This window comes from Amborella trichopoda, chromosome 13 (genome assembly GCF_054954075.1).
Source record: "Amborella trichopoda isolate Santa Cruz 75 chromosome 13, AtrichopodaSantaCruz75HAP2 v2.0, whole genome shotgun sequence".
NCBI classification, from domain to species: Eukaryota; Viridiplantae; Streptophyta; class Magnoliopsida; order Amborellales; family Amborellaceae; genus Amborella; species Amborella trichopoda.
This window is the reverse complement of record NC_142348.1, coordinates 20,613,973-20,628,282: the sequence shown is the minus strand read 5'-3', so window position 1 is coordinate 20,628,282 and position 14,310 is coordinate 20,613,973. Positions and strand designations below refer to the sequence as shown.

Here is a 14,310-nt window from a genome sequence, read left to right as displayed (position 1 = left end):
TTCATTAACTGGTAAATTTGTTGTGGTTTATTTTGATGATATCTTGGTTTTTAGTGATAACCTACAAGATCATCTTAATCACTTGGAATAAGTTTTGATGTGCTAAGGAAGGAATCACTTATTATGAATTTGAAAAAATGGTCATTTATGATGAACAATGTCGTCTTTCTGAGGTATGTTGTTTCATTTGAGGGAATTAAGGTGGATCAAGAAAAGGTGAAGGCCATAGCTAATTGTTCCAAAGTCACTCATTGAGGTGTGTTCTTTTCATAGCCTAGCGACCTTTTATCGTCGATTTATCAGAAATTTCAGCACTCTAATAGCACCAGTGACTGATTGTATGAGGGATCGAAAGTTTTCATGGAGTCCTGCTGCTAAAAAGAGCTTCACTTTAATTAAACAAAAGATGATGCAAGAACCAGTACTTGCCTTGCTAGATTTTTCTAAGGTGTTTGAGGTTGAAACTGAGGCATCAAATGTTGGCATAGGGGCAGTTCTAAGTCAAGAGGATTGACCAGTGGCCTTCTTTAGTGAGAAGCTAAATGAAGCACGTAAGAAGTATTTGGTTTATGACCTTGAGTTTTATGCAGTGGTGCAAGCCTTACGCTACTAGAGGCACTATCTGATTCATAGGGAGTTTGTTCTATACTCAGATCATGAGGCACTTTGATATTTGAGTTCCCAGAAGAAGTTGAATGCGCGACATGCTAAGTGGATGACCTTCCTTCAAGAGTACACATTCCTATTAAAGCACAAGGCTGGAACCCAAAATAAGGCAGTTGATGCTTTAAGTAGAAGGGTAGTGTTGCTTCGAACTTTGTCCATAGAATTGTTGGCGTTTGAAGTGATAAAAGACCAATATAAAGTTGACCCAATTTTCAGCAAGGTCCTTGAAAGGTGTGTTGATGGGCGAGACCCTATGGGTGACTATCTCATGCATGATGATTTTTTTATTTAAAGGTGTGCGGTTATGTATATCTGATTGCTCCCTAAGGGAGATGATAATCATGGAGCTTCATGGTGAGGGCTTAGGTGGGCATTTTAGGAAGGACAAAACTATGGCTATGGTTGAAGAAAAATGAACGTAGAAGAGAAAACATTTTCAAGGAGAAGGACTTAGTAATGGTGTATTTGCAAAAAGAGAGGTTTTCATTGGGAACATATAATAAATTCAAGTCCAAGAAGGTGGGTTATTGCCGCATTTTGAAGCAATATGAGAACAATGCATACAAGGTGGAATTACCAACGACATTGGATATCTAATCGATATTTAATATTGCTGACTTATTTGAGTTTCATGGAGACCCTTTAGAAGTTGAAGAAGAAGTAGTTGATATGAAGCAATTACCAAGAAAGAAAGCTGAAGAAATTGAGCAAGTTTAAAACACTGAAAACTTTCAAACTCAAAAAAGTTCCCATCACCAATATCTAGTCAAATGGAAGACCAGACCATACTCTGATAGCATGTGGATTTCTGAGCAAGAATTCAAAAGGGTGGATCCATACTTATATCGCATCTAGACTGAAGCCAATTCACCAGAGTCAAGTTCCTTTCAACTTGGGGGGAATGATGCAGTCATGTCCCAGTCGATGGTTCATGCCTGGGCCAAGAAGGGTAGTAGAACCCAAGAGGGAAAGAAAAAAACAATGATTTAATAAGGGGGGATTATTAAGGTTATTTTAATTTTTTATTCTTTTGATAAGAATAAGGAGTGCACAGGGATAATTAGGAGAGCATGAGTTTATCTTGTATCAGTTGGGTTAGTTAGTTTAAGAATATAAATAGGATACGGATAAATGTAAAAGGGGTTTTATCTTTTCAATAATAGGTTGACTTTGGATAAAAAAGTAGAAAATAAATTTTGGCTTTGGATAAAGACGTGGGAAGTAATAGGAGGTAAAACATGGCTATCTATTTAGCACGTGAAGTTACAAGAGAAAAAATAGGGCTGAGAGAAAATAGAGAGGAGCGAAAAAAAAAGGGAATGCGTGGAGGGAAGTTCTTTTTTTTTCTTTTGCTTATCTTTTTTTTTATTAGTTTATTTAAAAAGAAGTTTCCCTTCATTGTAAATCAGAGTGAATTAATTGAATAGAATTTGGTCTCGTAAAGATATTGTTTTGGGATGGATTCCCTTATAGATCTTTGAGAGAGTGTATAATCTCTCAATCTTTCTGGTTTTATTGTTATTTTGCTGGGTTTATTTTCTAACTGCATCATATATATATATATATATATATATATATATATATATATATATATATATATATATATATATATATATATATATAGAGAGAGAGAGAGAGAGAGAAAGAGAGTGAGAGAGACGGAAAGACCTGAAATCCATTTCAAAAGTTAAACTTCTGGACTACAAGTGAGATTTTAAGTATATAGAGAGAGAGAAAGAGAGTGAGAGAGACGCAAAGACCTGAAATCCATTTCAAAAGTTAAACTTCTGGATTACAAGTGAGATTTTAAGTTAAACAAAGCAAAAATAACAATAATTGTCACTCAACTCATAGCTGCAACCAATAAAAAATCCACCAAAAGAAATGCTAAAAACGCACACTCACATGAAATGGTAATCATATATAACACACTAAATGCTATACTTTTACAATATTCAAATACTCTTACCGATTTCGATGGTTCAGGCTTCAATGGGCAGCAGTTGAAAAACTGTTTGGGCATTAACAGTAAATGTTGAATTTGATTACTCTACATTATAATCCTACAAAATTTTGCCTCGAAAGGCTCCATCCAATCCCTAATTATTCGTCAGCAGTACATGGTGAGTGATCATGAAATGTGAGAACAATGCTCTCTCTTCCCTTCAATGAAGAAGAGCATCAGCAGCCGGATTTTGAAACACCCTCTCCCTCGCCTTATTTGCCTGCTCAAACGTCCCCAAACAATAAAAACAAACCTTAAATCTCTTTAAGTGGGATTGTAAATGCATAGGCTTGTTTCAACGAGTCCTAATTAGACCCGAATCCATGCTGAGCCAGGTCAGTAGAACTAGATCTTGAGCATTAGAGGGTTTAGGTCTAAATAAAAATAACATCTATTTTTTATTTTATTCTTTATAGAAACTCTTGGTTATAAATATGAATATATTATACAAATAAATAATGGGACAGATCGGGCTGGCCCCAACCCAAACCCAACCATATCTAAAAAAGGTCATGGATGGGTTAGGACTAGCCCCTAAGCAGGGCAAATGGACCTGGACCTGGACTTGGACCCGGACCCGGACCTGGACACAGACCCAGACCTGCAGGGTCTCATATTCGTACAAACCTCGATCATGGTCGGGTTGAGCCATTTGATCGGCTGGTCGACTCTACCTGATTGCCACCATTATCTTTAAAGCTCCCTTAGAAGCCTTGTTTCTCTCAATATCTCTTTTAAAAGTTTCCTTGTTCTTTCTCAAGAGATGTCACTCCTAAACAGATCTCTGTTACCTCACTAAATCTCATAAAAGTCCATCTTTTCCTCTCTAGAGGAGATATCTCTCATTCTCTCTAGGTTTTCTATCTCTATCTGATAATCTTTTTGCAGAATTCTCGGCCTTAAGACAAGAAATTTGCTTCTTATTCCCTCCCATATCGTCGATTTCTCCCTCTTATCAATCAATCTAGAAATCTTTCAATCACTCAGACGAGGGGTTGGGTACCTGATGCTGCCAGTTTGTGAAAAGTGTGATGAGAGCGAGGAGGACAGTTTGAACAGTGGCACCACACAAGATCCCAATCCACAGGCCCATGCCCCTCATTTGCACAATAAAACCTAAGACCAAGGCCGCGGGGATGCCCACTAAATAGAAGGCCCCAAGGTTTATATATGCTCCTATATGCTGCCATCCACACCCTCTGGCCACCCCTGCAATAAAACAAATGATACCAGCTAAAATCAATGAACAAAATGAATGCTCCTTATACATGCTACCTAAAATAAGAGTAAGTTCCTTTTTTTCCCCACTAAACAAACAACATTCAACACCTTAACTGCCCCCATTCTCCATTTCTACAGCGTTGGCGCAAGCGCCAGAAACCATGTTAAGAAACTTTTGAGGATCTAAGATTTATTTTGAAAAAATATTTCCTAAAAACAAATATTATATAGCCCCCATCCATATGGTTCTGAGTTGTGGTTAGAGCAGCATGTCCGATCAACAAATGAATCTCCAAATTTCCTGATTCACTGATCTAGATCAGTGTGCATATACAACTAAACATAATCAAAATAAAAGAAATTTGAAAACCAATGGGAAATTGGGTGGTACTGGGCTTCTCTAAGCCCAAATCGCACTTCCATTGGTTTCGGGTTAAACATGGTGATTCTTGACATGATCCACTGATTTTAAAACCTTACTTGTATCCGTTTTGTTTGGTGATTGTATGCAATGACAACGTGTATCTTTGATATGTAAGTTACAAACACCTAAAGGAAACTTTTACTGAACTTTTAGTATTGATAACAGAACAAGCCAAGCTGCCTTATTTCACATCAGGGAAGTGACTATATGATACCGCACTGAGCTGTCTTAGTCTATGTTTTTCTGGAGATTTTCTACTAGACAATGACACCGGCTATTTTGAAACCAATTCAAATCCAGATCATTGTATAATATCCCTCAAATCACCAATACATTGAGGAAAATTTTTTTGGACTTCCAAAAAAGATAATAGTACACCCCAACTGCGTAATTTCACATCTGACAATCTAATTGTGACCTTTTTGTACTGAATATATACGCTCGTACGGATACTGTCCCTTTTATTTATAACTCTTTTTACCCTTTTAAGAAAATTGACTTGATCAGAGAGAGAAAGGGAAAGACAGGGGAGATAATGAACCTGAAAGAACCCCTTGGATGCCATCCATGAAGGTGGAAGCTGAAAAAAGAGGCGCCATCCGGGCCACATACTTCACCACCTCCTCCTCGTTGCTGAAAGCATACCCCAGCAAATAGCGTGCCACAAACACAATGACACTCATGCTCAGTGCCTCTGTCAGAGTGATTGCCATTACCACACGCACCACTAGCGCAGCCTCTTGTGGGCACCCTGCCCCCAATTCATTCGAAATGCGAGTGCTGAAACAAGCCCCCAGAAAGAGAGATTTCACCTTCTTAATGGATGAATTAAAAAGAAAACATGAAGAAAAAAATGCTTAGTGATGATTTTTTGAGGTTTCTCACCTAGCAGCAGCACCAAGGCCGTAGGGAATTGAGTAAAGCAAGGAAAGGGTACTCAGGCTGTCGACATACAAGTCAATTACTAACACGAATAAAGGGCAAAAAAAGAATAAACAAAACGTGAAGGGGGCAGAGAGAGAGCGAGAACCATATGGATAGGACGGATGTTTCAAGCTTGGGGTTAGGCAGGAGCCCAGAAAGCAGAACCAGCAGCTCAAATGACCAGTACTCCAAACTGATAATCATTAAGACGGACCCAATTCAGAGAATAAAACTGAGAAAGAGAGAGAGAGATGTCGATCTCTTAAAACATTACCACTAAAACAATTCCGATAATAATTGAGAGAGGCTGAGAGAGAGAGAGCAACAGACCAGATCATTGTAGCAGATGGAAAGGCGAGTCTGAAGAACTCTCCTAACCCCCGAAAAGCCTCCTTCGACAGAGGTGCTAAGGTCCTCTTACATTTTGGTGAAAACTTAATGTAACATCCCAACATGAGAACATTTGCCCACGTAGTAATGCTCATGGACATAGCAGCTCCTATGCTACCTAACTGGCATGGAAAAACCAAAGCCCAACACAGGGGTACATGTAAACATAGAGTTGCAGTAGAGCTGAGGAGCATGGGCATTGTGATGCTCTGTGCCTGCAAAAACTTGACAAGGGGTTGGAGAAGAGCGAAAGCAAAGAGACCCGGTATCAACCATACAATGTAGCGCCCTGCTTCCGCTGAGATAGCGGGGTCTTGGCCAATTAGAGAGAGAATTTTGGACATTGATGCCCAAATGAATGACATTGGAATGCAGACTAGAGAGAGAGTGATGGCAGCTCTCTGAGTATATATTCCCACCTCCTGGTATTGCTCTGCTCCATAGGCCTGACCGCACAATGTTTCTAGAGCGCTGGCCATCCCAATCTGTCAAAACTTTCAAAATATTTTATAAATACGATCAGAACATAACCATGAAATGAAGTACAGTATATACTCCAAAAAAAGATTTGAATTTTTTATTCCCAACTCTATCTTGCTAGCAACTTCGAGTAAAACATTGGAACAATGTTGATTTCAGTTGAAATTTGAATTTATTCACAGTTCGTGAATTTGACACGTGCACTACCTTTTTACTAAACTGAGTGAACCATCCGTTTTGGTACCTACATAAAATGTTTGCTCAACCAAAAATGCAGTATCTCAAGCAGAATGGAGCTCCAACAAGAGTTGCAATTGACTTTTGCCTTTGCATGGCAATTATAAAAAAAGATTGCATATTATGCGACCATTTATATTTGTTAGAAGGAAATGACAATCGCTAGTAGCCATTAGATGTTAGATTAGATGGCTTGGGATATATCAAAAAATTCGAGAAATGTTTTTAAAATTTAGAGCCTAATCAATGACACACCCACAATAATATCTGATAGGCAAAAGTGATTGCAAACCCTGTATTAAAAGTACATGTTCTCTTTATATACTTTTCTTTATAAAAAATTTAAAATAGGAAGTGTTTTCTCTATTCTTCATCCGGTAAATCCCAATTGACTTAGGGATGTATAGATATGAAAAAAAAAAAAATATCAAGCCATGAACGTATCTTGTAACACATCATTTAAACCGTCCATTTCTAATTTTTTTAAATGTTTACTGATGTGCTAGATGTACACCATTTTTAGAGCTTTAAACTACATTATTAGACGCAAAAATATATTTTTACGCCATCAAAGCAAATTTCGGTACTTAACCACATCTTTCAGTGTGGTCGGGAGGTCAGCCTTGCTTTGAATGTACAAGGTTAACACCTTATACAAATTGCACCAAACACATAGGGTCCTACTTTTTCTTATTTGAATTGTTCAAAAATCCAACTTTCTAACAACCCAAAACACACAAAAACTAATACATGTAAGTTGTTCAAAATTTGGACCTTCAAATCAACTTTTGAGCCACCTAAGATATATATATATATATATTAGTAAATTTTGAACCACTAAAATGCATCAATTTTTTTTGCTCTGGGTGAATAGAAAATTAACCTTTCGAACATGCCAAACATATGTTTTCAGGTGGTTTAAAACTTGGACATCCGTAAAGCCCCCAAACACACGTTTAGGCACATAATTTTTTATTTTTTTATATTTGGTTTCTGGGGTTTTTGAAATTAGAGTTTCATATAGGGGGAAAAAAAAAATTCTACAAAAAACGTAGGACGTCACTGTAATATTTCCAAAATATGGACGTTGGGTTATATTGCATCTTTTTCTACGTCCGTACATAAATTTCTAAAACAGGAAGTCACACGTTCTCTTTATAAAAATAAATGACATTTTTAAAATTGAATAGAGAGCATGTAGTTTTTCAGATAGTCAAATCTAAGTGTGCATGAACTCAAAAAGCAATATTTTCTTTCTAAAATAATTTACAGTGATTCTTATGTGGATCTCAAAATTTCAAATCTTAAAGAGTCCTTGGTTGCACTGTCATCAAAGGTAGTAATTGTACAAGATGCTCCAATGGGATCATAATATACGTGCTTATTCAAAGTATTGCAGTTTAGCGTCCTCGTCGCTCTTTATATATATCCATGCGCTTCCCCAATAAAGAAGTTAATGTTAATCTTTTAAGACTCACCCAAGAAAAAGTTAATCTTTTAAGACCATACCCAAAATTTGCAGTCAAATCATTCCTGTTTGAATAGCCTCTTTTTAAAGTTCACAAATAAAAAAACTTACTATACAAGTCTTCGCTGTTTGATACACACACATGCACTCTTTTTATGTTGAAAAAGGTTTTATCTAAAGGTTGCAACCTCATAATATTGAACTAAGGTGCACCTCATAAACCCACCAGTAGAGACTATTCCAACATTGAAAAACTCTCCAATTAATCATCTTAACCTCTAGATATATGGATACGAAAAAAAACAAAATTTCGAGACAAATAGTGCACCTTATTACAAGTTATCTAGATCGTCTGTAATCCTCTATAGCCAAGAAATACAGGAAAATTCTTTTCAAAATAGTTTGTAGGATCTTCGCATCTACCATGTGTATAATCAGTTAAGCAGTATTACGGACCCAAAACAAGTGGGGGTACTCCCTATCGTTTGTTTGGGCCACTCAAGTGGAATAAATTATTGAAAGGGTGTGGTTTCTATAAGGTTGCAACTTTAAACAATCCAATTAAGGCGCACCTCTAAAATTTATCATAATATGTAATTTTAGTGTAAAAAATTCTTAGCATTACCTGAAAATATATTTTCAAATCTAATTATAAAATTTTAAACTCCAAAAATGGCTAAAATCTAGTAGATCTATAAACATATAAAAATCTTGAAAACGGACGGTCTAAATTATGTGCTACAAGATGCACTATTTCTAAGACTCAAAATCTTTTTTTTTTTCTTTATATATATATATATATATATATATATATATATATATATATATATATATATATATTGCTGTCAAGATGATCAATTAGAGGATTGAAAAATATGAAAACAACCTTTTTTTTTTTGGATTTTTTAGGTGCATCCGTAATTCCTTGCATTTTCAAGGATCTCAATTCTCAATACAGGCTATTTTGGTATTTTTATAAATAATTTTAAAGGAGGGAACCCAACGTTGAAAAATAAATCCTAAAATGCTATTTAGGATATATTAACGAGTCCTGACCACTTACCTACCATTTTCCCCAAAATTCGAAAATTCATATAGTGTCCAATAAACCCAAGAAAACACTCATATACAATGTAGATTAAAAAAAAGAAAGAAAGCAGAGAAGACTTCATCCAAATTCTTAAACATGTGAATATTCAAAACGTAGCTTTATCAAGTACGCTATTTGGGTTCATTTAAGTGTAGTAATTAGGGTACGAGAGAGTGAGGGGTCAAGGGGTGACGTGGGTCTTATCATGGTGGAGAGTATGAGAACCATAAAAGTTGAAAAATGAGGGTTAAAATGTTTATTTATTTATTTATTTATTTTTGTGAGTTGGGACTTTTACCATAATTTTTTTTCAAATGTAAATTAAAAGAATTTCATGAGTGAGGAGGCTCACTTATTATGCTGCGCCTCCTAACCCATCAAATGTTTTTCTTTGAGATAGATTTATTAAAAAAGAAAAGGAAAATGTTAAAATACGAATGCAGTTTTTATGAAAAGGAAGAAAGGCGCTTGAATCCTAATCCAAAAAGCACTTTGGGAATCACAAATCTAAAATCTTCATGATAACTCTGAAATCAATTTTCAACACCAATTAAGAATTTGGAGCTGAAAAATTGGTCTAGATCTTGTAGATCTATAAAAACTTATTTTTAAGGTAAAATACACCGTTTAGATAGCTTGTTATAATATTCACTATTTTTAAGGCTTAGAATCCTTTTTTTTGTTCACAACTTTAAAAGTCAAAGCTAAAATGATATCTTTGAAGATTTTTTATACTAGAGCTGTAATTTTTAATGAGTTTTTAGACAAGGCTTTACTTATTTTGATCAGCCCTGTCAAAACATTTTCTACAATAAAACCAAGGTATTATAGACAAAAGAAAAACCTCACCTCATGACTTAACCAAAAATTTATTTCCGGTGTCCAAAAACCTTCAAATCAATGATCTCAACCTTGATTATTATTTTCAAGTATTCATAGATCCATATAATTTGTACCTCTTTTGAATACAAGGTTCATAATTATGTGGAAATAGATTTTGAAAAAGCATACCATTCACATCACATGGACAGGTGGAAAGGTGCACAAGCCATGGTTGGGATTTCATGAGGTTTATCTAATTGCCAAAGTTAATTTCCTATTTTTATTTTGAAAAATGTATATCGGAATATATACATGAGTAAGTTTATTTTTATAAAAAAACTAAATAAAAATAATTAAAAAATATTTTAAATAAAAAACAATCAAATTACCCCTTATTATTAATTTTATTAATTCTAATTATCTATAAATAAAAATATTTTAAATAAAAAATAATCAAATTACCCCTCATTATTAATTTTATTAATTCTACTTATCTATAATATTATTAAATCACAATTAATCCATATTATATTATTAACCCGATAGACACATGTCGCAAAAATAAATGGGGACCTAGCTCATAGAATTCAGGGCATGTGACCATTAAAAAAAAGGTGTTTAGGGCAATGTAGTTAAAATGGGCTCCCTTTTTTTTAAAAATTCCTCTAAGCCAGAGTTTATACCCATGCGAATTCCTTCGTTTTCTCCCTCTATTTATTATTTTCAAGGTAACTCTCATCTTTTATTATTATTATGGTAACTCCAAATGTTTCTTTAAAATGTTGTATATTGCTCATTCCTTAAAAGGTCTTGCCATAAATCTAGCCATATCTATCCTAAAATGTGCATATGATATACCTCCTTTAAAATGTATTATTTACGGCAAGGCTTATCGTCTCCTAAATTTAGTGCCTAATACTTGCCCCTAAAAATGATCCAATCCTCTCCTAAACTTGATGCCCTCTCTCATATCCACGTGGGACCACCTAAAATCTCTCAAACTCCAATCTAGGGCTGGCAATTGGCTGAGCCTCGGTTAGCTTGGCCCAAGTCTGGCCCTCGGCTTGTCTTAGCTTGGCCTAAGTCTGGCCCTCAGGCTACATTTTGCGACCTAAGCTCTTGGTTTTTAGAGCCCCATTGCCACCCCTACTCCAATCTTCTCCTAAAGTGTTTTTCATTTCTCAGTGGGGAGGAGGAGATCCCCTCAACCTAGGACTAGAACCTGGGAACCAAGCGCCGCGAATTCTATCGCCTGACGCTCTGGCCACTTTATACCTAGGCTTCTTGCCTAACATCCATGTAGGACCACCTAAAATCTCTCAAATTTCTTGCTACTTCCTTATATACCTTGAACCACTTAGATACCTTCTAAATCCTCTCATATTCGTACAATAGATATTCCTTAAGGATTGTGCAATGTATTGGGGCAAGCTTTCTATGCTTCCTTTGGAGCATAAACCTTATATACTTATTTTTATCCAACCGTGCATTCTGACTCGATGGCTAAGATGGCTCCAAAAACGATGTCACCTTTCTACACTATTTTATTTTTTAATTTTTTTTTAAAATTATTTTGTAACTAAATTTTAGACGTCCACTCCTCTCCTAAACTTGCACTTGTACAAAATATAAAAATAAATATTATCAATAAAATAAATTGATTAAAATACCCCTAAAAGTTTCAAGGGGTATTTTGATTATTACATTTTATCGAATTTTTTTTTAATAATTTTCGTAGGTGCACCCCATTGAGAAGATGATACGTACCAAATGTCATATTCATACAATTTGTAGAAAAATGACTAAAAATAAAATACTCTAAGGTATCGGATCTAAATCAAACGGTGTGTCGCTCGCTTGATATAAATCAGGCTGCATGGGAGGAGAAGCATATAAATTGGACTGCATGGGAGGGAAAATATAGAAACGTTTTGGCATATAAAAATAAAACTCAAGTCCAAATTTCATATTAATAACAGTTAAAAAAAACGAGGTTTGTTTTTGGCCCTTGGATACGGCTGGTTCAATATGAACTATTAAAAGGTGAACGTATCTTAGGGATTTCGCATGAACGTTTTCACGAGAAGATTTCAAGGTGAGGCTTTACCTTTTTCTTATAAGGGCTGGACTTTATAGGAGCTACATTCAAAAGAAAATTTCTTATGCAAAAGTTGAAATAAATGGTGTAAAAAAAAAAGCAAAAAATATCAACTATCATCTTAACCTATATATCATTTAGATTAGGGTGTGGTTTGTCTAGAGCCGACTCTAACAATCAAAGTAAAGCGCACTTTCAAATAGTATCAAGAAATGTAGTTTCGATATTAGAAATTTTTAGGATAACTATATTTTCATATTTAATTATAAAATTAAAGCTTCAAAGATAGTGTAGATCGAATAGATCTATGAAAACTTGAAAATTTTGAAAATTGATAGTCCAAAAATATATTACAAGATGCATTGCTTTCAAAACTTGAAATCCATTTTTTTCTCATATCCATGATGAGATGATGATCAATTTGGGAATATTCAGGCCCCAAAACAACCCCTTGTAGAGAAGTTTTTGAGGTACACCTTAATTTAATTAGAACCTCGCACTTATAAAAAGAAGCTTTTGAGGTGCACCCAAATTTAATTGTTTAGAGCCTCGCACTTATAAAAACATTTTCCTTTAGATTACTGATTACCATAGTTGTCTGAGATTATGAAATCCAGAGTCCGCTGGCTCACGAAACCCACACTTATTTAAAAGACGACGCCTATGGACATTAGCCCGCCGCCTTAGATTATCAATGGCAGCGACTTCCTGCCGCTAAATCAATGGCATAAAGGTGAAGGTTCACCGGAGCAGTTAGATAAGTAGATATATGGATGGAGATAAAAAGGCCAGTTGGCAAGTTTTTGCAGGGGTATTTTGTACAACTCCTCCCTCGAGCACAGAGTCTGTAAATCCCAAATTTTGAGATCGATATACGTGTTTGATTTATGAAAGATGTGGATTCGGAACACTTCCATGTTTAGTAAAAGAGAAGTTTTAGAGAAAAGTGGAAATGGAAATATCTATTTTCCTTGCATTTATGACTAAAAACTAATTAGGACTAAAAAGTGGATACCGCTATTTCCATGGCACTATTGAACCAGACGCATCCACTTGAGACACGGTCTGCAAAACCTTATTTTATAAAAAATCAAACAATCTCAAAAGATTAATTTAAAAAAATATATATATTGAGTTTTTGGACCTCTGTATTTTTCCTTGGGTGCTTCCTGTTCAATCCTCAATTTACGAGTCATTTTCTCAGCTACACACAGTCAATTTTTTTTTTTTTTTTTTTTTTTCTTTTCTGGATTTGATTCTAGATACTCATCATTGTCATTATCTTTTTTTTCCAATTAATTGGGGAGATATAAAGATCCACAAAATATTCCGACTTAGAGTTAGAACACCAAATGTTCAGAATTCCAAAAAAAAAAAAAAGGCCAAATTAAAATAGTAGAAATTAGAAGTAGATCAAAGCCATAGGACGAAACATACCCGAATTAAAATAGCAGATATTAATAGTTTAGGGGGAAAAAAAAAAAAAGTCATAAGAATAACTAATATTTTATTCAAAAAGAAATGTAGAATAATAACTAATTTAGATGTGTTTTTTTGAAGAACTGCCCCTCCCCTCTAAGGATGAGAGTGAAGGGAATTCAGGCAGAGAATTGAAGATCAATTCTGCAAATTAAGGCAAAAAAAAAGAATAGAGAAAGAGATAAATAGAACTCACAAGGAGGCTGAAGCCAGAGACTCCAGCGAGAGATGTAGCTATGGCAGCACCAGAGAGGGACAGCTCGCCTAGGTGGCCGACCACCATTACCGAAACCACCTGTAAAAGATACTGCGTCATGTTAACAACGATCATCGGCCCTGCAATTACACATATTTTCTTGATCTCGTCCACCACAACGCCTCCCTTTGCTGGTTTCACCAGCGCCTCTCTCAAACCGCACTCCACCGCCATTATGCCCCTTCCCCTCTCTCTCTCTCTCTGAACCTCCTAAAAATGATCTTCGGATTGGAGCTATATTTAGAGAGAGAAGATGTTTAGAGAGAGAGAGAAGATGTTTAGAGAGAGAGAGAAAGAGATGGTTTTCTCTCGCTCTTCCTCTCGCAAATGAAGGGGGGAAAGGGAGGGAGGGTTTTAATAATTGTTGGGCGTGAGAAGGGACAAGTTGAGGTGAATGCCTTTTGGATTCTTTTGTAGGAGATTTGCTTAACAAAGTGTCTGACATTTTAGAAATAAATGTTTAAATAACCAAAAATAGTCCAAGGAAAAACTTTGAATCTAGCCGAGTATGCTGTTAGTTACCTCTGTGTACCCGCGGGAGCATTTTTCTCGATCACTCCCTTCGGTAAAAGTTAATGTAGAATTGGTATGTGCCCCTGCCCGTGCATTTAGGGATGTAGTGTCTCGGCTAACATCTTTTTATGGGTTTTTGGTTTTCTTTTTTTGAAAATTATACAATGAGACAATTTACTATAAGGTGGTCACAATGAATCTTTGACCATTCCATATGAAATTAGATGGTGGCATTTA

General features: G+C 35.5%; 1 protein-coding gene across 2 annotated transcripts; it reads right to left on the bottom strand.

Moving 5' to 3' along the window:
• Positions 1–2,415: 2,415 nt before the first annotated feature.
• On the bottom strand, positions 2,416–13,885 carry LOC18433826 (protein DETOXIFICATION 12). Of its 2 annotated transcripts, none has more exons than XM_020667075.2 (7): positions 13,501–13,885; positions 5,571–6,124; positions 5,347–5,433; positions 5,202–5,258; positions 4,858–5,096; positions 3,675–3,880; positions 2,416–2,891 (listed from the first exon to the last, which is right to left on the bottom strand). In XM_020667075.2, exons 2-7 carry the CDS (start codon positions 6,107–6,109, stop codon positions 2,832–2,834), a joined length of 1,188 nt encoding a protein of 395 aa, XP_020522734.1. In that variant the 5' UTR covers positions 6,110–6,124; positions 13,501–13,885; the 3' UTR covers positions 2,416–2,831. The 2 variants fall into 2 exon arrangements, with proteins under 2 accessions (XP_020522734.1, XP_006843971.1); XM_006843908.4 differs by having other exon boundaries at positions 5,571–6,115.
• Positions 13,886–14,310: the final 425 nt, after the last annotated feature.

What these genes read in the sequence shown, in the direction of transcription:
- LOC18433826 (XM_006843908.4), bottom strand. Translation starts at nt 13,734, where the DNA reads ATGGCGGTGGAGTGCGGTTTGAGAGAGGCGCTGGTGAAACCAGCAAAG. An exon ending in TCTCTGGCTTCAGCCTCCTT is followed by an intron (nt 6,116 to 13,500) that starts GTGAGTTCTATT and finishes AAGTTTTGACAG; the next exon opens with ATTGGGATGGCCAGCGCTCT. An exon ending in CCATCTGCTACAATGATCTG is followed by an intron (nt 5,434 to 5,570) that starts GTCTGTTGCTCT and finishes AATGATTATCAG; the next exon opens with TTTGGAGTACTGGTCATTTG.